This window comes from Phocoena sinus, chromosome 2 (genome assembly GCF_008692025.1).
Source record: "Phocoena sinus isolate mPhoSin1 chromosome 2, mPhoSin1.pri, whole genome shotgun sequence".
Taxonomy (NCBI): Eukaryota; Metazoa; Chordata; class Mammalia; order Artiodactyla; family Phocoenidae; genus Phocoena; species Phocoena sinus.
Genome location: NC_045764.1, coordinates 147,620,262 through 147,644,959, shown reverse-complemented (window position 1 = coordinate 147,644,959; position 24,698 = coordinate 147,620,262). Strand labels below are relative to the sequence as shown.

Genomic DNA, 24,698 nt, shown 5'->3' with positions numbered 1-24,698 from the left:
TGAAGGTTCCTTTCCATCCTGAGTCTGTAACTCATGACTCCAAGTTTATTTAAACAGGGCAGAGTCCACTAGAAAAGGTGATGAGTAGCATCTTTGCAAAGTGGTTCCTGGCCTATCTTAATTCTTGGTTTCAAGTCCAGGAAACCACCCAACCAGACATAATATGTTTCCTGTAACTTGTATCCACTGGTCTCAGTTTTGTCTCTAGAACCACAGAGATCAAGGCTGCTTTCTCCTTCACACCATGGTGTGTCAAATACTTAAAGATAGTGATCAGTAGTTCCATATCCCTGAACCCCTCCTACCCTCTACTGAGTCTTTTCTCTTTGGGGGTAGAATTGCTTGTTCCCAGTGCCTGTAAGTGAAATTCAAGTTTTTACTCCAGCTGGAATCTTTAATATTAAGCTAGATTGCATTGACAGCACATGTTTTAATAGGCATAGCCTCATTAATTTGATATGTGCCTACATTGGGCTGAACGTATCTTTGTAACAACTCCTGCAAGAGTTTGCTAAACGTATTCTTTGCCTTAAGATTGTAGAGCAATGTTTAAGCTGCTTAATGTTTAAGCTTCAAATACCCCTAAGGTCTTTAGAAAAATTACTAGGTCACTTACAAATCCATTCCCAGCTCTTCACTAAGACAAGGGACAGAAGGACCGCCTCCAGGCAATTTTATTAGTTACTTCTAGCTTGCTATTTGAACTTGAATAAAACTCCTTTCTTAAATGTATTTTCTCAGAGCTTTCACTCCCAGGAACATAGAGCAGGTGGAGTCGGGGTGGGGTGGGAATGTCTGTGCATAACGGGGCGGGGCGGGGTGGGGGGGTTGGCAGAAGTGCCTCCCTGGGTTTGGCCTGGGGATCTGGACACCCACTCAAATGTCTGCCTACCAGTCTAGTTACATAAATGTGTGCAGTGAGTTGGGGGTAGGTAGGGCAATAGGGAGTGGAAGTGTCAGTGCCGAGTAGGAGAACCCACACCCTCCCAGTCATTTATACTTTTGCCAAGGGAAATGGATTTGACTGGTGGATAGCCATTTAGTGATTCTTTTCTTACATGCTGAATTACAGAAATGTGTAGGAGAGGTACGGCTGGGTGGGCTCATTAGAGATTCAGGGAGTGTTCTCATATCTAAAAAAATGTGTACAGAGATGGGTCCCTTTAAGAGAACAGAGCATTCTGGTTAAGGACAGGGAGTGATGGGTGCATCCCTAGAACATGTGATGAGATCCCTTAAGGAAAGTATTTAAAAATACAGAGTAAAATGCCCAAAGCTTAGGGGATTTTGCCTGGGAGATCATTCAGGTTGAAAATGGGTCACGAGGGATACAACTTGCAGGATAACATGAGCTGCATGTATTTGCAGGTGGGGCTGTCCTGGCAGAGGAGCCCTCTAAGGGGTATAGTGACGTGTGCTCATTTAGAAGTAATGGGAGGCCATGTGAGGCAGGCACGACCAAAGGCAATCGCGGTGAAGGTGTATAATGAGAGGTGTTATGGAGACAGGGCAGGTGCAAGCTCTCCTGGGTCTCAGGTATGATGATTCGGATGCGCTAAGGCATGAGAGGGAGAGATGGTTGGATATTTAAGGATGGAGGACCGCAGGGGCTCAGCTGACAAGGAAACAGAGGAGCACGACACTGGCCGACTCTTCTGGGGAGAGGTGAGAGACCCGAGGAAAGGAGAGCAGGAAGGGGACAAAGCAGCAGCAAATAAAATCACGGTTATAACGATCTCCAAAAAGACAGCCAGTGTCTTCAAGACTGAGCTGCGGCTTATCTAAAGGATATAGAGGATCAGCAATGCTTTCCTTCTCTCTGGACAGTGGCACAGAAAATGGGCTGTGATGCAGCACGAGGATAGATTTATTAAGTTTGGAGCAGGTATGAGGGCAGTCGGGAAATCTGCTTGTCTAGTAACTTTGAGGGTTGATACGTTCTTGGAGAGTAGGGTAAACAGGACGGGCTGAATTTGGAAATTAGTGACTGGAATTCAATGCTCCCAGCCTGGGACCTAGTCTCCCGGGGTTTGCACTCCTGTGAAGCCGTGCACTGTGGGCCTGGCTGAGGGCTCTTCACTGGCTCCCAAACTGTTAGCCCCTCAAGGTCACCAAGGTCATTCCTTGCTGACCTGGTAACTAGTCTCATACCATTATTGGTAGTTAAGGACACTCCAGTCACATCCAGGTAACACAAGAATTTAAAAGTCAAGTGGCAGAAAATTTCATGCAAAGGGTCTCTAAATTACCTTTTTAGTAAAAAAGAAAAAGAAAGTTATTTTGCCTAAGCTCTCTTTAGCTATAATTTAAGCCTGTTTCCTCCGGCAAGGTGCTCTGTGGTTAGCCAACCTGTCAAAATAATACTCAGGTTTCTGGACATGGTTAAGAGCCTCGCATCATAACATCTATTTCTTTCAATTACTAATGGGCATGGCTATCCTCTTGTTAACTCTACTCTTCAAAGTCCTGCTTCTAAATCATCACCTGCGAAGTTGGAGAAAATACGAAGTTCCCACCCCAGGCCTGCCCAATTACAGATCCTGGGGATGCAACCCAGTGACCCAGGGTTTTAACCAACCCTCCAGGTGATTGTGATGCAAACTCAAGTTTGAGTCACTGTTCTAAAATACACGGCAAAGGGTGAAAGGCCCCGGGCCAATATTAGGCAGAGTGAACGGGCTCATTCTGGCTCTTCCATCCCCCTCTCCTATTAATATGTCAGGACTCCTAGAAAAACAACATCAAAGCCCTAACATATTGGAGGTGGAAGACAAGTAAAGACACATAATTATTGAGTGCCTTGAATTTGCCAGTTACTGGCTTTACACATACGATCCCACTTAATTCTCAAAACAGTATGAGCCTGTTGCTGTTTTACCAGATAGGAAACCAAACGCGTTAGGTAATGTACCTAAAGACACAGCCGCTACACAATTGGATGGGATTTGAGTCCAAGTCAAACGCCTTTTTTATTAGAGTATGTTGATTCCTTATGGACAGGTCCATAGTGGCATAATTCATACAGGGAAAAGGTATTACTGTGCTCTCATTCTTTTAAAATAACACAGTTTATCTAACAATGCCCACATCTTTACTGTTTAAGTGCATTTCTGACCAAGGTGTGCCACCTTGCACTTTAATCTCGATTTTGTTCGTTCTGGGGAAACAGCACCAGGTGGTTACATATATCTACTGTGAGGCTGTAATCTGCTCAGGTCATTGCTCTGCATTTAACTGGAGGCAAATGGCTTAAGCTTGCTGGGCCTATTTCCTTTGCCCTTGTGCTACCATTTTTATCCCCATCTACAGAGTTAGTAATCCAACACAACCCAATCTGTTTATCACCTGCAGCAGACTTGTAGTGCAACCAATTGGCCCCTCCAGTCAGCTCATGGATGAAGATCCTCCATCAATGTAGGTGGCGCCTTCTCCCAGGAACTCACAACCCACGTCCAAGCCCTTCGGAAAGCCTCTAAACCAGGTAAAAATCATGGTCTAAACAGACTCTTTAGCTTGCTAATCAGAGTATCTTGTGGCATCCGGTCTTAGCCTGTCTTGTAATTCTAGAATTTGTAGAATTGCTGAACCAAATAAAAGGAAGAAACTATACTGTCAGCTCTCAATTCTGCACCACTGGAGAGGAACAGTGACATGGTAGATTTAAAAAATTTGGTTCCATTTGGCTTTGGAATGCATTGTGATTTTTTTCAGTAGATTAACTTTCCTAATTACATTTTGCACAGCCTAATATTAACAGGCATTTGTATTCCCTGAACGTACGACATCTAACATTGAGAGTTGAGTTGGGGAGATGCCGTAGAGGAGTCCAAAATGTGCTGGTCTCAGGGAATGAGTGTTGTTACGGACAATCCACACACGGGTAATGAAGAGGGTGCTAATTATAAAGTGCTCTGCAAATATTAAATCGTAGGCAGAGAGGGCAAATTAGGAATTCTCTATGGACGTGAACAGACAGTATAAAAGCTTATTAAAATTCTAAAAGGGACAAAGTTTCAGGGATCATCTTGGGTGTTAATGGAGTCTGATGGAAAAATAAGGACACAAGGAGGGTCAATGAGTTACTGGGTGCTCTTTCAAATAAGAAAGAGAATGGACTTGAGGACACGGGGAGGGGGAAGGGTAAACTGGGATGAAGTGAGAGAGTGGCACGGACATAGATACACTACAAAATGTAAAATAGCTAGCTAGTGGGAAGCAGCCGCGTAGCACAGGGAGATCAGCTCAGTGCTCTGTGACCACCTAGAGGGGTGGGATGGGAAGGGTGGGGGGGCGCAGGGCACGGGAGGGAGGAGATATGGGGGCGTATGTGTGTGTATAGCTGATTCGCTTTGTTGTGTAGCAGAGGCTAACAGACCACTGTGGAGCGGTTGTGCTCCAGTGAAGATGTTAAGAAAAGAGAAGGAAAAGAAAAGAAAAATAAATAGATAAGAAAACCTCAAGCAATAATACCAAAGTGTTTTAAAAGAGTGTTTAAAATGAATTTTATTATTTGAATTTTACAAGTAGTCTTTAAAGGCTTCAAACAAGAACTCTGTTGCAAAACTCTAATAAATAGCTTGCCCCAAGTCCCCAAACAAAATGTAAAACAAAATAAAAACTAAACCCAGAAGGATAAGCAAGACTTCAAGATGCTGGGACGTTAGCAGTATTTCTCATTTACAAAGAGATACCAGGCAATGTACAATCTCCTTCGTACACGTCAAAGAGAGAAAGAGACAGACAACTGAGATCTTTACAGAGCACTCCGAAATCTTCCTATTTCCATGACAGAAATGTCACCAGAAAAAAAAAAAAAAAATCCCATGGAGAAATCACAATCGTGAACGAAACTGTAGCATAAAAGTCTAGTGATGGGGGTGCGGGGGAGAAGAGAGGAAAATCCATCCCGTTTCTTTCAGGGATGGAGAGAGGAATGGGCTGAGATTACTTGGGGCAGGGAACTTCTGAGCAGGTGCCACTGGACAGCCGAACGTTCCCTTAGACCAGAGTTACCACTGAAGGGGCACAGGTGGTAATTTAGTGACAATTGTGAAGGCAAGAAACAAGGCCACCAGGAGCTCCCCTGGGGCCTCTCAACACTAGTGACCCAGTTTCTCTGTTCTGTGCAGGACTGAGAGCCTTGGAACAATGGCCAGGGGCCCAAAGCAGCTGCATCACTAGACAGGAAAAATAGCACGTCAATCATTTCTGCAGCAGAATCCTTTGGATGCCACACAAGGATGCAGAAAATGCTGGGCTGAAATTGTACACTGGGACATGCAGGTCTCAAAAGGCCATTCCATGATCACAGTCATTGCTCCTAACAAGTAAGTATTAAAGTTCACAATTTAACATTCACTTTTCCTAGTTACAAATACTGGTGAAGTCTTGCTTTGGAGAGAAGGATTTACGAATTTATTAATAAGATCATTTTGAGCAAAAGCTAAAAATACAATTTTGCCACACTGCTATCTTTAAAAATCTCAAACAAAAACTCTACTTTTGACCAAAATGCATATAAATCGTATGATTTTTAGTTTGGAGGAATTCTGAAACCAATTACTGTTTGGAGCCAGGAGGCTACAGAAAGGCTGATCCCACTTTAGAGGGACTGACTTAAGCCAAACAAAAAGGGCTCCAGCTCAGAGGAGCACACAGCACCTGGGACCATTTTCCCAGGGAAAGGAAGAAGTAGTGATGTCATAATGCAGGATGGGAAAGGGGTGTGGCCCACAGCCTCCGTCTCTGCCTCTCTCTGGTTCACTGATTTGTTATTGACAAGTAACCCCGTTCCTGCTCATCATCTCTGTAAGATAGGGACAGACATCACTAGCTCATGCACAAGCCATTCGAGGGAGGTAGGCATTTTCTCAAAGCACCTCCCTCCCCAGGCATTTTAGGAACGAAGGTAAGAAAATCCCCCTCCCCAAATAAACAGTTTTTAAAAACTTTATTGTCTTCCTAGGCATAATGACATTTGTCAGGATACTGAGGGAAAGCTTGGGTTACCTGAAATAGATAAGAAAGAGCTGATGGCAATAGAGGCAGATGGGCCAGTGGGGGGAACCCTGGTCCTAGCCCCAGTTTCTTTTTAAATACATAACAGATAAAGATATTGTGCAAAAAAATAAAGACATTCACATTTTAGCAGTTAAACTTTTATTTTACTTTTTAAAATTTTTATTTACCTTTTTCTTTTTCTTTTCTACAAAAGGCAGATAATGATTGTTGATCTGCAATTGTTGTGTTGTGCGCTCCCCTAAAGGGGGCAAAGTTGGGAGCTGCGGCGGGAGCTCGGAGGATGCCTTCCCGGCGGCACTAAGGGGTGCGCGCCCCTGCGGCCCCCCCTCCTGGCCTAGCTCATGTCGATGGTGTTGAAGACCCACTCCGTGAACTTCTTCAGCTTGTCGGAGGCGTTCTGGGATTCCTCCTGCAGCCTCAGGTTGTCCTCTCGCAAGTGCTGAACCTCCGCCTGAAGGTGAGCTTTGTCTTCTTTTTCCTGGGAGGGCGAGCAGAGCAGGAAAGAACTAAGAGGGTGGCCTCACCCTGCCCAGCCGCCACGAGTGGCTGTGGCTCTGCGTGCGCCCTTCACCCACTTCCCTCCTTCATTCCACTAAACAGCTGTCTATAAGGGCTGTCTTACATTTTAGACGATTGCTCTGGGGGCTCCTGTGTTAATATAAAGCCACCGAAGAAACAAACAGCATCTAATTCTTTTGGTGCAAGAGCCTGAATAGCAGTGAGGACACGTGGGTCTGGGCTATGGACCAGGGGTGGGGAGGCTGGGAGAGGGCTGGCTGAGGTCTAAAGGCGCTCACAAAAAAAGGGAACGCTTTTTCTGTGCGTGTGACAATGAAAGCTTTCTTGCACTATGTGTGTCAGTGGGAACCAAGCTCTAAGCAGCTCCCTAAACATGTGTACGGAGAAAGCAGGGAAAACCACCACATTTATTCCACTAACAAACTGCTGCCAAAGGGCTCTCACAGTTCAAGGGCAGCTTGCGTGGACTGGGTGACCTGCTTTGAGAATATGGTTTACCTTCTTCAGATCTTCTCGAAGCAACTTCAGCATACCTTCCAGCTGGTCCACTTTAGAAGCCAGAGTGGGAGAGGAATTTTTACTGCTGGGAACAAGAAACAAAAGACCTTGCTGGCCGGAGCCTCCACGGCTGGCTTTGTTTGGCATTTTTTTTTTTTAAGGAGGCGCCTGAGTTTACCAAATGGTTTTCAATGTCAAATGACTCAGTATGGCGACACAACCGTGCATTTTCATTTTAAAAAAGAAAATGGCAGTCCTAACAGAAGGTAATACAAGTGTGAACTACAGCCAATCAATGGCTTCCTTTAATTTAAGATGCTGCATCTTTGTGACAATACAGGACAATAAGTGAAAATGGTCTCTTTGGCAGCACAGGAAGAACTTCCTGGCAGACACAACTGTCGAACAGTGAAATGAGTATCTCTTTAGAGGCTCTAAGAAGAGGAGAGTTACTCCTCTGTGTGTGCATGTTGGCTGGGGGAGGGTTAGGGCAGGCTCTACCTTGGGGCAACCCAAGTAAGTAAAGCCTGTGGCCACTCACCCAGTGGCGACTAAGTCGTCATCGGGCCCACGTCTTAACTTAGACTAGTTTAAATATCTTCAAATATTAAAAAAAATAAGGCTACATCTTTCAGAAGGCTTCTCAGTCCAACCTTAATGTCTTAAGCTCTTCGCTATTATGACCAGCAAACTCTAAGGCCCACAATTTTATTTTCTCCCATCTCATTTAAGTGCTAAAAATGCCATGCCAGTGGAGCATCAAAAGGAAGGGCAGTTAGAGGACGAGAAGGCCATGTAACCAGCTGGACAGATGACACAGCTTGGCAGGGGCTGAAGACCTGTCAACTCTCCCTCCCAGACTCTCCTCTACTTGAATTCAAGCTCCAAAAAGTTTCATTCAAGCTCCAAAAAGTTTCCAGGTGAGTTCTAGCCAGAAACACAACCTCAGCCTCACACAACCAAGAATCTGAAGGCTTCCATGGAGCCAAATGGCAGCTGCCTCTCTCCAGAGGTCAAGGGGAAGAGGTGGTGACTCTGAACTCTTGGCGTCATGAAATAAAAGGTATTCTTTACTTTAAAAATCAAAGTTCAAGTTGGAATTCCTGACCTAAAATAAGCTGTGTCAACGTCTACTGCTAATTCTAGGTCTACAGCAAGCCCACAGTGGCATGGAGTGTCACAAGGCTGTAAATAAAATGGAATGATAATGACCTCCTCACTTCTAAGAAAGACAGGACGACCAATTAAAAGCTGACAGTGAATGGATTTTAAAAGGGAAGTGGTCAGCTGCAATCCACCGCACCTCACAAGTAGGGCAGGTTTGGATGGGTTGAAGGCCAAGGATGTGACAGAATAAGAGTGGTGTTGAACAGAAAACACTGAGGCTGGGGATGCGGGCAGGGCTGTCCTTCACAAGCCGTTGAGTCCACAGTCCCCGCTCCTGGCAGGGCTGACGCAGCCACTGCAGGCTGTTAGTAACTCTGTGGCGTCTCTTGACTTCTGAAGGTCTGCAAAATGAATTCTGTGACTGTGAGTGCACTGATAATCTTTAAGAACATATTTAACCCCATTTGCATTTGCTCATCCACACTCATCTTAAGCTTCTACAGGTAAGATTTAGGAGCCGCTTAATAAGCCTTTCTCAGGAGAACAGTCTTTGCTCACTCAGACTTCTCTTCATCCTAAAAAGGGACATTTGGGGCTCTCCCCTCGACTCTGCAATTTTTAAAAAAGTTCTCAACAGCCAAACTAACTGTCTCTTTCCTTCCCCAACTGTCCCAACGATAGGATAAATGCAGCATCTGTTACACTCACAACAAACGATCCATTGCTCTTATACTTCCTCTTGAAGAGGGTTTCCTTACAGACTTGCTTCAGAAGTCTTCAAGCACAAGTCGCCGGTATATCTGTGCAAACCTACGCCAACCTCACTCTTCCTGTTACTGGCTGTTTCTGACCAAGTTTTCTAGATACCTGGATTCTTACCCATCATCAAAAGGTTTTAAGAGATTGCAAATTGATGAAATTATTCTCCATGAGGGAGGGCTTACTACGTGTCCACGGCTGACTGCTGGGATGCTTTAATATATAGGAACATCACACATTTATCCAACAACCTCACCATTTGAAACTGAGGGGGAAATGGAAAAGTCAGCCTCTACATAGTTAAGTAGAAGTCAGAGACCATACCCTTAACTCAGCTACTGCTTTTATCTTTTAACTTCTTATCTTACGTACATCTTACCTAGCCTGGTGACCCAGTTCTAATGCAGGTCTGAAGCAGAACGTTGGGAGCTGCTACGATGCAGGCACATTTACAAGCATGACCAACTGACAGCTTCAAAACCGGCAGACTCAAGGACTAAACGCATAGGAGTCTGAGGATGTTCAGCACATGATTTCTCTTGCCTTACCTAATAAACCCCGAGGACATAAAGGTACTACGGCATTAAAAAATAATGAATATTCATAATGATGACTTTTAAGCCATCAAGAACAGTTTCATGGTGTTTAGAGTATTTGGTTACAAAGCACTCGAACAAAAAGCGAAGTGTCTGGCACCGGAGTGATGAGCTTCGTTCGGCTGATACATGTGGCCTCCATCGCCTCTTCCCCACACCTGCGGTCTGTCACTAGAGGAGGTGATGTGTGGTGTGGAGTGGTACCCTCGCCACTGGATGACTAACCTGCTGTAAGACTTCATCTGGGCCAGAGCCTGCTCTTCAAGCTGGTCATTGTTGGATGCAGCACTCAGAGGGCGATGGTTTTCGTCACTAGCAGCAAAGAACGAGGCTCTCTGGACTGAAACGGAGAGAAGAAACCATTCAGTATTTTGGAACTGGATCCTGGGCCCTCTCTATGGGGGCCCTCCATTTCTAAAAGAAATGGCCTACACGCACAGTCAGATCTAATCAAGGGGCAGGAATGCATCGGAAACCTTATCTCCCAAACCTTGTAGGAACATTTTTTTACTGTTTTAGCTGGAAGAGGATAGTAACATTGTAATTTCTCTTTTAAAAACAGTTGTTGTGACTCAGCTTCTATTCCAGCTTTTCCCTTGCTCATAAAAGTACCATTCTATTGTTTCCCTGGAAACAGGCCTCATGCCAAATTCCCAGACCGATGCTTTCCACTCAGTGACAACATAAAGCGCATTAAAGAGCTAGTACTAAGCTTCTTGAGGCTTCCTCAAGTATGTTTTCCCTAAGACTCCTGGCCACCTTGGTGGGCTTTAGCCTAGGCCCACACCACCTCTGTTTCAAAATACACAGACTTCAGGCTTGAGCCAAGAAACAAAATCAAATTAAAAAAAAAATCCCCCACTGAAAAACCAAAACTTCTTTGCAGCAACATAGATGGACCTAGAGATTGTCATACTGAGTGAAGTAAGTCAGAGAAAGACAAACATCATGTGATATCACTTATATGTGGAATCTAAAAAAAGGGTACTAATAAACTTATCTACAAAACAGAAGTAGAGTTACAGATGTAGAAAACAAACTTATGGAGGGAGAACGAGGGGAAGATGGCAGAAGAGTAAGACGCGGAGACCACCTTCCTCCCCACAGATACACCAGAAATACATCTACATGTGGAACAACTACAGAACACCTACTGAATGCTGGCAGAAGACCTCAGACCTCCCAAAAGGCAAGAAACTCCCCACGTACCTGGGTAGGGCAAAAGAAAAAAGAAAAAACAGAGACAAAAGAATAGAGACGGGACCTGCACCAGTGGGAGGGAGCTGTGAAGGAGGAAAGGTTTCCACATACTAGAAGCCCCTTTGCGGGCGGAGACTGCGGGTTGCGGCGGGGGGAAGCTTCGAAGCCGTGGAGGAGAGCGCAGCAACGGGTGAGGAGGGCAAAGCGCAGAGACTCCCGCACAGAGGATCGGTGCCGACCGGCACTCACCAGCCCGAGAGGCTTGTGTGCTCACCCACGGGGGCGGGCGGGGCTGGGAGCTGAGGCTCAGGCTTTGGTCGGAGCGCAGGGAGAGGACTGGGGGTTGGCGGCGTGAACACAGCCTGCAGGGGTTTAGTGCACCACGGCTACCCAGGAGGAAGTCCGGGAAAGGGTCTGGAGCTGCCCAAGAGGCAAGAGACTCTTTCTTCCCTCTTTGTTTCCTGGTGCGCGAGGAGAGGGGATTAAGAGCGCTGCCTGCAAAAAGGAGACCCCAAACACAGTAAGATAAGCAAAATAAGACAGAAAAACACACCGCGGATGAAGGAGCAAGATAAAAACCCACCAGACCTAACAAATGAAGAGGAAATAGGCAGTCTACCTGAAAAAGAATTCAGAATAATGATAGTAAAGATGATCCACAATCTTGGAAATAGAATAGACAAAATGCAAGAAACATTTAACAAGGACCTAGAAGAACTAAAGATGAAACAAGCAACGATGAACAACACAATAAATGAAATGAAAAATACTCTAGAAGGGATCAATAGCAGAACAACTGAGACAGAAGAACGGATAAGTGACCTGGAAGATAAAATAGTGGAAATAACTACTGCAGAGCAGAATAAAGAAAAAAGAATGAAAAGAACTGAGGACAGTCTCAGACACCTCTGGGACAACATTACTTAAACGCACCAACATTCGAATAATAGGGGTTCCAGAAGAAGAAGAGAAAAAGAAAGGGACTGAGAAAATATTTGAAGAGATTATAGTTGAAAACTTCCCTAATATGGGAAAGGAAATAGTTAATCAAGTCCAGGGAGCACAGAGAGTCCCATACAGGATAAATCCAAGGAGAAATACACCAAGACACATATTAATCAAACTGTCAAAAATTAAATACAAAGAAAACATATTAAAAGCAGCAAGGGGAAAACAACAAATAACACACAAGGGAATCCCCATAAGGTTAACATCTGATCTTTCAGCAGAAACTCTGCAAGCCAGAAGGGACTGGCAGGACATATTTAAAGTGATGAAGGAGAAAAATCTGCAACAAAGATTACTCTACTCAGCAAGGATCTCATTCAGATTTGATGGAGAAATTAAAACCTTTACAGACAAGCAAAAGCTGAGAGAGTTCAGCACCACCAAACCAGCTTTACAACAAATGCTAAAGGAACTTCTCTAGGCAGGAAACACTGAAGAATGAAAAGACCTACAATAACAAACCCAAAACAATTTAGAAAATGGAAAGAGGAACATACATATCGATAATTACCTTAAATGTAAATGGATTAAATGCTCCAACCAAAAGACACAGATGGGCTGAATGGATACAAAAACAAGACCCATATATATGCTGTCTACAAGAGACCCACTTCAGACCTAGAGACACATACAGACTGAAAGTAAGGGGATGGAAAAAGATATTCCATGCAAATGGAAACCAAAAGAAAGCTGGAGTAGCAATTCTCATATCAGATAAAATAGACTTTAAAATAAAGACGATTAGAAGAGACAAAGAAGGACACTACAAAATGATCATGGGATCGATCCAAGAAGAAGATATAACAATTGTAAATATTTATGCACCCAACATAGCAGCACTTCAATACATAAGGCAAATGCTAATGGCCATAAAAGGGGAAATCTACAGTAACACATTCATAGTAGGGGACTTTAACACCCCACTTTCACCAATGGACAGATCATCCAAAATGAAAATAAATAAGGAAACACAAGCTTTAAATGATACATTAAACAAGATGAACTGAATTGATATTTATAGGACACGCCATCCAAAAACAACAGAATATACATTTTTCTCAAGTGCTCATGGAACATTCTCCAGGATAGATCATATCTTAGGTCAGAAATCAAGTCTTGGTAAATTAAAAAAAATTGAAATTGTATCAAGTATCTTTTCCAACCATAACGCTATGATACTAGATATCAATTACAGGAAAAGACCTGTAAAAAATACAAACACATGGAGGCTAAACAATACACTACTTAATACCGAAGTGATCACTGAAGAAATCAAAGAGGAAATAAAGAAATACCTAGAAACAAATGACAATGGAGACACGACGACCGAAAACCTATGGGATGCAGCAAAAGGAGTTCTAAGAGGGAAGTTAACAGCAATACAAGCCCACCTTAAGAAACAGGAAACATCTCAAATAAACAACCTAACCCTGCACCTAAAGCAATCAGAGAAAGAAGAACAAAAAAACCCTAAGTTAGCAGAAGGAAAGAAATCATAAAAACCAGATAAGAAAAAAATGAAAAAGAAATGAAGGAAACGATAGCAAAGATCAATAAAACTAAAAGCTGGTTCTCTGAGAACATAAACAAAATTGATAAACCATTAGCCAGACTCATCAAGAAAAAAAGGGAGAAGACTCGAATCAATAGAATTAGAAATGAAAAAGGAGAAGTAACAACTGACACTGCAGAAATACAAAAGATCGTGAGAGATTACTACAAACAACTCCATGCCAATAAAATGGACAACCTGGAAGAAACGGACAAATTCTTAGAAATGCACAACCTGCCAAGACTGAATCAGGAAGAAATAGAAAATATGAACAGACCAATCACAAGCACTGAAATTGAAACTGTGATGAAAAATCTTCCGACAAACAAAAGCCAGGACCAGATGGCTTCACAGGCGAATTCTATCAAACATGAGGAGAAGAGCTAACACCTGTCCTTCTCAAACTCTTCCAAAATATAGCAGAGGGAGGAACACGCCCAAATTCATTCTACGAGGCCACCATCACCTTGATACCAAAACCAGACAAGGACGTCACAAAGAAAGAAAACTACAGGCCAATATCACTGATGAACATAGATGCAAAAACCCTCAACAAAATACTAGCAAACAGAATCCGACAGCACATTAAAAGGATCATACACCATGATCAAGTGGGGTTTATTCCAGGAATGCAAGTATTCTTCAAAATACACAAATCAATAAACGTGATACACCATATTAACAAACTGAAGGAGAAAAACCATATGATCATCTCAATAGATGCAGAGAAAGCTTTCGACAAAATTCAACACCCATTTATGATAAAAACCCTGCAGAAAGTAGGCATAGAGGGAACTTTCCTCAACATAATAAAGGCCATATAGGACAAACCCACAGCCAACATTATCCTCAATGGTGAAAAACTGAAAGCATTTCCACTAAGATCAGGAACAAGACAAAGTTGCCCACTCTCACCACTCTCATTCAACATAGTTTTGGAAGTTTTAGCCACAGCAATCAGAGAAGAAAAGGAAATTAAAGGAATCCAAATCGGAAAAGAAGAAGTAAAGCTGTCACTGTTTGCAGATGACATGATACTGTACATAGAGAATCCTAAAGATGCTACCAGAAAACTACTAGAGCTAATCAATGAATTTGGTAAAGTTGTAGGATACAAAATTAATGCACAGAAATCCCCGGCATTCCTATACACTAATGATGAAAAATCTGAAAGTGAAATCAAGAAAACACTCCCATTTACCATTGCAAAAGAAAGAATAAAATATCTAGGAATAAACCTACCTAAGGAGACAAAAGACCTGTATGCAGAAAATTATAAGACACTGATGAAAGAAATTAAAGATGATACAAATAGACGGAGAGATATACCATGTTCTTGGATTGGAAGAATCAACATTGTGAAAATGACTCTACTACCCAAAGCAATCTACAGATTCAATGCAATCTCTATCAAACTACCACTGGCATTCTTCACAGAACTAGAACAAAAAGTTTCACAATTTGTATGGAAATACAAAAGACTCCGAATAGCCAAAGCAATCTTGAGAAAGAAAAACGGAGCTGGAGGAATCAGGCTCCCTGACTTCAGACTATACTACAAAGCTACAGTAATCAGGACAGTATGGTACTGGCACAAAAACAGAAACATAGATCAATGGAACAGGATAGAAAGCCCAGAGATGAACCCACGCACATATGGTCACCTTATCTTTGATAAAGGAGGCAGGAATGTCCAGTGGAGAAAGGACAGCCTCTTCAATATTGGTGCTAGGAAAACTGGGCAGCTACACGTAAAAGTATGAGATTAGATCACTCCCTAACACCATACACAAAAATAAGCTCAAAATGGATAACAGACCTAAATGTAAGGCCAGAAACTATCAAACTCTTAGGAGGAAAACATAGGAGGAAAACACAGGCAGAACACTCTATGACATAAACCACAGCAAGATCCTTTTTGACCCACCTCCTAGAGAAATGGAAATAAAAACAAAAATAAACAAATGGGACCTAATGAAACCTCAAAGCTTTTGCACAGCAAAGGAAACCATAAACGAACCCAAAAGACAACCCTCAGTATGGGAGAAAATATTTGCAAATGAAGCAACTGACAAAGGATTAATTTCCAAAATTTACAAGCAGCTCATGCAGCTCAATAACAAAAAAACAAAGAACCCAATCCAAAAATGGGCAGAAGACCTAAATAGACATTTCTCCAAAGAAGATATACAGACTGCCAACAAACACATGAAAAGAATGCTCAACATCATTCATCATTAGAGAAATGCAAATCAAAACTACAATGAGATATCATCTCACACCAGTCAGAATGGCCATCGTCAAAAAATCTAGAAACAATAAATGCTGGAGAGGGTGTGGAGAAAAGGGAACCCTCTTGCACTGCTGGTGGGAATGTGAATTGGTACAGCCACTATGGAGAACAGTATGGAGGTTCCTTAAAAACTACAAATAGAACGACCATATGACCCAGCAATCCCACTAATGGGCATATACCCTGAGAAAACCAAAATTCAAAAAGAGTCATGTACCAAAATGTTCATTGCAGCTCTATTTACAATAGCCCGGAGATGGAAACAATCTAAGTGTCCATCATCGGATGAATGGATAAAGAAGATGTGGCACATATATACAATGGAATATTACTCAGCCATAAAAAGAAACGAAATTGAGCTATTTGTAATGAGGTGGATAGACCTAGAGTCTGTCATACAGAGTGAAGTAAGTCAGAAAGAGAAAGACAAATACCGTATGCTAACACATATATATGGAATTTAAGGAAAAAAAATGTCATGAAGAACCTATGGGTAAGACAGGAATAAAGCCACAGTCCTACTAGAGAACGGACATGAAGATATGGGGAGGGGGAAGGGTGAGCTGTGAAAAAGCAAGAGAGAGGCATGGACATATATACACTACCAAGTGTAAGGTAGATAGCTAGTGGGAAGCAGCCGCATAGCACAGGGAGATCAGCTCGGTGCTTTGTGACCGCCTGGAGGGGTGGGATAGGGAGGGTGGGAGGGAGGGAGACGCAAGAGGGAAGACATATGGGAACATATGTATATGTATACCTGATTCACTTTGTTATAAAGCAGAAACTAACACACCATTGTGAAGCAATTATACCCCAATAAAGATGTTAACGAAAAAAAAAAAACACAAACATGGTTACCAGGGGGTAAGGGGGGGAGGGATAAATTGGGAGATTGGGATTGACATGTACACACTACTATATATAAAACAGATAACTAACAAGGACCTACTGTATGGCACAGTAGGAGGGAACTCAATACTCTGTAATGTCCTATATGGGAAAAGAATCAAAAAAAGAATGGGTATATGTATATGTAGAACTGATTCATTTTGCTGTATACCTGAAACTAACACAACATTGTAAATCAACTATACTCCAATAAAAATCAAAACAAAAAACAAAACTGTGATTTTATATGAAGGAGAGTGACCAACACATTGAAATTTATAATCAAGTTAGTCCTGGGGAATTGCCATCAGCTAAAATGGGGATTCACTGCTCTGTGGTTGTCTGACTTCTGAATTCCATGGCCTAGGCAATTGGCTCCCCCAAACTGGAGCTTGACTGAAGAGCAACTTTCAATCCTTCCAAGTAAGGGCAATAAAACAAAAACCTCAAAACCAATCATCTGCTAGCACCATCATTTTACAAAGACCATTTTAGCATCAAAAAATTGGGAAGGGCAACCTCAGAGTCAGTCTATCAAAAAAAGACCTCTGACAACCTCATGTCAACACACACAGCAATACTTTTAGTTTTTTTCTGTTTCAGCAGAGCAGGTCAGCACTAGTCTAAGGGCCTGCGTTGAAGGACCACTGGCTTAACGCAAGCACACAGCAAGTGGGTTGACGTAGGAACGAAGCACGCAGAAAGCACACCTGCTACCACACACCCGAGAGATGAGTGAGAAGAGCAGAGGAAGGAGCCTGGGGCCGGGCCAAGCAGGACAAGCATCCTAACAGATCCAACTGTGCGTTGAGCAATGACGTCTTCACGACGTGATAAAAAACTCTCCCGGACACGTGCTGTTATCATTCAAGTGACAGTTGGGATTCCCCTGCACTCTGCCCTTCTCAGATACAGGGAGGCGAGGCATCCGTGTGACGAATTCCTATGTAGAGGAAACACTGGGTTCCACCTGATTAAATCTGACAGTGGGGGCCCCTACCAAGTGCTCAAGAACTGTTAGCTCAACTGGTTTCTGGCTGTGATGGTAAAATGCGTGTGTTGTCAGTGTGTCCAGAGCACTCACAGTGCCCACGACCTCAGTGTGGCCCAGCCTGGACCATCAGTAGACTCACCCTCATATGCCTTGGCAGCATCCACCAGGTTGGACCAATCCAAATCCGCAGCAGCGTCGGGCAGGGGCATGAGGCCGGGGTCGGGCATGGGCGGCCTTTGGGTCTCCTGGATGTCATTGAGGGAGCTGTCCGAGGCCGAGAACTCTCCTGCAGGAAGGGACAAGGGATAAGATGCTTCTCACGCCCACAGGAGAACCACTCAAAGTTTTACCCATTTTCTGTTACAATATATTTGTAAGTCATTTGTTACCTGGAATCAGTTTCTAGTCTAAGAGGCCGTTAGTGGTCATTCTAAAGCTGAGTCGAACTGGGAATTGACTTCCTCCAACCTTAATTCACTTTTGTATAGCCTCCCACTGTCCCATTTCTAGTGGGGTGAGTCTTGGAAAAGTCAGTCCTGCACCGAGGCAATGTGTCTGCTTTGGCAGGAGCTGCTTGTCTACAGTGGGACCCAGGGCAGCTCCTCGTGTCTCCTCGCAGAGTCGAGAGATTCAGGCTGGGGTGAAGGGACCTACTTCAAGAGAGGTGGGTTTTGCAGCCAGGCCAGGGAGGCTTGGTGATGCTTGTTTGAGGGGATAGTAAAGCTTATTTTTAACTGCACTGGAACCTGGGATCTGACTGCCCTCCATGTGGACTCCCTGCATCCCTGGGACTGGTGAGGGACATCCCTGGCCCATGTCTGTCCTGTATCCCAGAAACGGCCCACTGGTTTCTGCAGCTGGATGTATCCAGGGTGGTGTGAGAACCAAATCAGAGCACGTGAAAGTGAGTGCTGGGTCACCCAGCAGAGTTAACACAGGTTAACTGGTGTTGGCATCCTCTTCCTTCCCAAGGACACGCTAAGCAACACTTGGCATCAGTTTTCTTTTTTTTTGTTTTTTTAACGCACATCTTATAATCTTAAGTTCTTATTTGAGAATGTAAAAATACAAGGTACGATAGACTTCAGCAGTCTTAGTTGAGTGCCAAGAATAATATAGAAAAGGAAGATAGTTGATAAATGAGTTTATAATCTTAAGTGTAAAAATGTAGAAAGACAAAAAGAAATGGTCCACATCAAAAAAACTTAAAAAAAATTCAATTATGTAAACTTACGACTAAATAAATCATATTTTAAAAAGATGGTACTCAAGACCCATCACTGGTTGATTACATTTTTTTTGCTATTTTCTATGTTGTGGAGGTATCTATATGGTGGAAACTCTATACAGAAGTGTATCTGTATACATCTCTTCCCAGTTTGCCTTCAGTGACATCACTTTGGTAACCTGAAATCAGCTGAGGTAGGAGTATATCTACACCACAATAACTGACAAGTGCTGCAAGTCAGGGCCTGTGCCTCCTTCCAGGAGCTGATTGTTAAATGTTTACCAGCACAGTAAGAATCATACTTCCAGTGAGGACAAAAAGACACTGAGAGATACTCAGCTGGGAAGTGACGTAGTAACCTTCGTTCATTGGGAAGATCATTTTGTTTTTTTTTTTAAATTCAAACAGAAAGTCACAGAAATTATAACCATCCTCATCAGTTCACTCTGTCCCATGTGATTAATTTTTTTTCATCTTGATCTTTTGTTTGCACTTCTATGAATTCATCAGTTTTCCATCAGAGTTCTGGAAATGCTTATTCATTCAGTTCAGCAGTATAGTCAGTTACCAGAAACCTGTACAGTTTTCGATTTACAGCAGCCCAACATCCCAAGCCCCTTCTAAGGTGACAATTTTTTAAAATACAAATATTAAACTACAGTAACAGCTCATCTCTGCTTATCCTGGGGACGGGAGGAATGGGTGAAATGAGCCCCTCTGTGCAGTGGAGGGCGTGCTGCTACCGCTGAGGTTCATATAGGCGGAGGAGAGAGGGAAACGTAGCTCAGGAAACGAAGATGGCTCTCGATGGGGCAGCAGCTGGGGCAGAAACGAGAGCAGAGCACGTGCCTCCATGAGGAGGGTCACCCGCACAGTGTGACTGTAACACTAAAACTCATGCAAACACAAAGCTGAAAGTGAACTTCTCAGTTAAAATCTCTAAGCGACTCCGGAAATAACTGTGAATTAAAAAGTTTTGTCAATTATGATAGCCTATAAACCAGAGAACATTTAGCGCTTGCTTTCCCTTTCAAATTACGTGAAGAACCGGTCTGAAGTGCAGTTACTAATGTGCTTAACGTTAGCAAAATTATGAGTAGGTGGACATCAACAAATGTTGCCTGATATTAAAGGCTCAGCTGTATCTAAACTTGCTCCCACCAAGGGTAAGTAGTTGGAATGATTTACAATGTTGGGTTAGTTTCTGATGTACAGCAAAGTGATTCAGTACATATATATATTTTTTTCGTTTTCAGATTCTTTGGAACAGACAGTTTTGTGTGTTACACACAACCACCCTTCTGCCCTTTTATCTCTGGGGCCCAAATTTCCACTTGGAAAAAAAAGAAGTCGCCCATTCCCCAAACACATCTCAGTATCTCAGTGGTGGTCACACCAACGAGGCCAAGGCGTAGGGATCAGCCCCCCAAGGACTGCTCAGTTTAGGGCGTGGGATCACTGTGGCTGCTGCCTGACTTTTAGGAAAGCAAGAAGAGGTGATGGAAGGAGCTGGGAGAGGGTGGCCCGCTCCTTCCCTCCCTCAGTGCCAGGCCTTCAGCCACAGGCTTCACAGGGAAGGTGTGAGGGGGGCAGATTTCCGGGCTGTTCTCTTAGTATGTGAGCTTCCAAAAAGCAGGGCCTACTGTGACATGACACATGCAGACAGGCTTTCACGGAGGGTTTATTTTTATCCCTATAAAGGTTAAAAAAAAATGGGGAAGTGAAAGAAACATTCAAGGTAGGCAGGAAGTTGTAAGAGGAATGGAGTGCAGGGAGAGTGGTCCCAACGCAGAGAGAGAAGGGGAGAAAAAAAGCCTACTATTTAGGGCACAACTAGGAGGTGGTTTTTAGAGTCCAGATGGTAAAAAGTGGTCATTTCATGTGTCAGCTTTGGTTCATAGACAGTGACCTTTCAGAGCAAAGAGAAATCAGGTTCAAGCCATAGTTGAACCTCTTATAAAGAGGGAGGAGGGGGAAGCTGATGTGATTCTTGAGTGATGTCTGCCACAGGGGAGAAGGGGAGAAGGGAACTGTGTAGGAAGCAGGATGGAGATGATGGAGGAACAGTCATGGGAGTGGGTTGAAAGCTCAGAAAAGATGCAGGGAGAAAGCAAACTAGGAAGGCAGGAGATTTAAAGAAAACACTGCTTCAGAGAAGAAGCAGAAGGAAAAGAAATTGGGTATAAATGGACATAGAGAGAGATAAAGCTGCACAGTTCCCTGAAGGAAAAAGGGCAGAAGGGAGGTGGGGTTACAGCCGTATGTATGATAAGCAGGCACACAGGTTCCATAATAGGTATCTGCTGTGCTGGGCAATAGTGGGAGGGTAGCTGCAGAACCCTGGAATGGAGCTGGACAGAGGAGAAAGAAAAAAAGCAATTTTTTTTGGTCCCTGAGTATGGCCCTTAATAAAACTGGGATCAAGTAAGGTGATGGAGGAACAAGGCATTTATGAATCAAAGGGAAGAATACGGAGGTGCCCGGCATCAATAAGCCTTTTCCTAAATAATACTCACTCACTCGATGAATGAATGAGTCAACAAGTGACTGACCGACATCACAGCTAATATTCTCACAGCTGGGAAAGACAGAACAATGCTGTGGCTCAGGGAAGCCAGTGGATAAAATTCTCTAAGAAATAACTGATCTGGTGTTAGCCAGATTTGCCCAATCCTAACAGCAGCTGGGATGTTTGGTAAAAAATACAATACAAACCACACTTTTGTATTCAAATTCAGCAGGTCTTCGGTGAGGTCTGGAAATCTCTATCTTTAACAAGCATCCCAAGGGAGAGCTTTTACCACATCAGGAGCCCCAGTTTTGTGGCTGCTGCACAGTGGCTGCCCCTTGGGCTCTGGAGCCCAAGAGGAGCTCATGTTTCTGGGCCCCATGGGACTCTAACACCTGAAGAGGCAGTTCTTGGAAGGCTACCACCCCCCCAGGGCACTGCCAGGCAGCAGACCGAAACACACCCCAGTCTTTCTGTGAAAGAGTCCTATTCGCTTGTCCTGGAGCTTTGGCCACAGGCATAGCCTTCTGTTTTGGCACATTTAGAGGCCTACAAGATGCTCTCAGGGAACAGAGGCCTGTGGACGCAATCTTTGTGTTCTCCATCTGCCTCACTCAGCTCATAGGCATCTCCAGAAAGGTGCTTATACATACATGTGGTGCCCCAGTACTTATGACTGCCACCCGGCAGACACCTCCAGGTCACTGGTGGTGGTGGTGGTGGGGTGGTGCTTATACTTGTGGTCCCATAGGACTGTACATATGTGCATACTTTAAAAGCTGCTGCCTGAGATTCCGGTTTCCAATCTAAGTGATGACTGAGATCTAAGTGATGACTGAATCTAAGTGATGACTGAGATCCATCCCTTGGAGACACTGACAGGTCTTGTCACACCCTCAGCTACTGGAGGCTCTTAAAAATAAACTAGGCTGCTTGGACAATCACAAAAGTTTGAGAGACAACCGAGAGCTAGGGCAGGGTAGGAAGACACCGTTCATCCTCTACATGAGGCCACTCCATCAAAGCTGGGAGAGGTGGCTGTTTTACCTAATACGTAGAAACAAACACAGCATCAAGGAAGACGAAGAAACAAAGGAAAATGTTCCAAATGAAAAACACAAATCTCAGGAAAAATTCTCAATGAAATGAAGATAAGTAACTTACCAGATAAAGAGTTAAAAATGATGGCCATAAAGATGTTCACGAAGCTTGAGAGAAGAAAGGATGAACACGGTGAGAACTTCCACAAAGACACAGAACGTCAAAGAGAGTACCAAACAGAAGTCACAGAGCTGAAGAATACAGTAGCTGAACTGAAAAATACACTAGAGGGGCTCAACAGCAGACTAGATGAAGCAGAAGAAAGGATTGGTGAAGTCTAACATAGGGTAGAGGAATTCAGTCAATCAGAGAGGCAAAAGGAAAAAAGAACGAAAAACAGGGAAGAAAGCTTAAGGGACATATGGGGCAACATCAAGCGTACCAACATTCACATTATAGGGGTCCCAGGAGGAGAAGAGAGAAAGGGCAGAAAACTTATTTGAAGAAATAATGGCTGAAAACTTCCCTAACCAAGGCAAGGAAACAGATATCTAGATCCATGAAGTCCAGAGAGTTCCAAAAAAGATGAACCCGAAGAAAACCACACCAAAACACATAATTAAAATGCCAACAGTTAAAGAGAAGGAGAGGGACTTCCCTGGTGGTGCAGTGGTTAAGAATCTGCCTGCCAATGCAGGGGACTCGGGTTCGAGCCCTGGTCTGGGAAGATCCCACATGTCGCGGAGCAACTAAGCCCATGTGCCACAACTACTGAGCCTGCGAGCCACAACCACTGAAGCCCGTGTGCCTAGAGGCCGTGCTCTGCAGCAAGAGAAGCCACCACAATGAGAAGCCTGTGCACCACAACTAGAGAAAGTCCGCACGCAGCAACAAAAACCCAACCTAACCAAAAATAAATTAATTAATTAATAAAAAAAAAAGAGAAGGAGAGAATCTTAAAAGCAGGAAGAAAAGAACAACTTGTTACACAGAAGGGAACCCCCCGTTAGACTATCAGCACATTTTTCAGGAGGAACTTTGCAAGCCAGAGGGGCGCCGCATGATATATTCAAAGTGCTGAAAGGAAAAAACTGCCAACAAAGAATACTCTACCTGGCAAAGCTGTCAATTCAGAATTGAAGGAGAAATAAGAGTTTTTCAGATAAGCAAAAGCTAAGGAAGTTCATTACTACACTGGTCTTATAAGAATTATTAAAGGGACTTCTTTAAGCAGAGAGAAAGAGTGCTAATTAGTAATAAGAAAACATATTAAAGTATGTATCTCACTGGAAAAGGTAAATATATACTAAAGGTGGTGAACTGACCACTTGTAAAGCTAGTATGAAGGTTAAAAGACAAAAGTAGTAAAAATAACTATAATAAGTTAAGGGATACGCAAGATAAAAAGACGTAAATTTTACATAAGAACGAAATGGGGTGGGGAGTAAAAGTTAGAGCTTTAGAATATGTTCAAATTTAAGTTGTTCTCAACTTAAAACAGACTGTTATAAGTTGTTTTAAGTAAGCCTCATGGTAACCACAAAGCAAAACTCTATAGTATATACACAAAAGATAAAGAAACCAAAGCATGCCACTAAAGAAAGTCATCAAACCACAAAGGAAGACAGTAAAGAAGAAGAAAGGATCAGAGGAACTACAGGCATCCAGAAAGCCACAAAATGGTACAAGTACATAGTTACCGATAATTATTTTAAATGTAAACAAACTAAATTCTTCAATTAAAAGATATAGAGTGATTGGATAAAAAATATATATCTAATTGTTGCTTCAAGAGGTTCACTTCACATGTAAGGACACGCACAAAGGGATGGAAAAAGATATTCCACGCAAAAGGAAACCAGAAGAAAGCTGGGGTAGCTATACTTACATCAGATGAAATAGACTTTAAGACAAAGACTGTAGTAAGAGACAAAGATCATGACATAATACTAAAGTGGTTATTCAACAACAGAATATAATATTTGTAAATATTTGTGCACATAACCTAGGAGCACCTAATTATATAAAGCAAATATTAATAGACCTCAAAGGAGAATAGACAGGAATACAACAACAACAGGGGACTTTAATACATCACTTTCAACAAATGATAGATCACCCAGACAAAAAAACAATAAACAAACATTGGCCTTAAATGACATGTTAGACTGATGGTCTTAACAGAAATACAGAACATTCCATTCAAAAGCAACAGAATGCACATTCTTCTCAGGTGCATATGGGATATTCTCCAGGATAGACCATATGTTAGGCCACAGCAAGTCTTACTAAATTTAAAAAGATTAAAACCATATCAAACATCTTTTCTGACCACAGTGGTATGTACCAGAAATTGATTACAGGAGAAAACTGGAAAATTCACAAATAGGTAGAGATTAAACAAACAACATGCTACTGAACAACCGATGGATCTAAGAAGAAAGCAAGAGAAACTTAAAAAATACTTTGAGACAACTGAAAATGG

General features: G+C 42.9%; 1 protein-coding gene across 12 annotated transcripts in view; it reads right to left on the bottom strand.

The window, feature by feature from the left end:
* Window positions 1-4,477: 4,477 nt before the first annotated feature.
* SIPA1L1 (signal induced proliferation associated 1 like 1) overlaps window positions 4,478-24,698 on the bottom strand; it is a 373,251-nt gene continuing 353,030 nt past the window's right edge. For 10 of the 12 annotated variants that reach the window (XM_032621332.1, XM_032621344.1, XM_032621336.1 and 7 more), the window contains 4 exons: window positions 17,575-17,721; window positions 9,726-9,840; window positions 7,039-7,123; window positions 4,478-6,499 (listed from right to left, as the gene is read on the bottom strand). In XM_032621332.1, coding sequence (XP_032477223.1) covers window positions 6,356-6,499; window positions 7,039-7,123; window positions 9,726-9,840; window positions 17,575-17,721 — 491 coding nt within the window. In that variant the 3' untranslated portion in view covers window positions 4,478-6,355. The remainder of the gene's footprint in view (window positions 6,500-7,038; window positions 7,124-9,725; window positions 9,841-17,574; window positions 17,722-24,698) is intronic. The other 2 variants (XM_032621338.1, XM_032621341.1) reach the window with 1 other exon arrangement.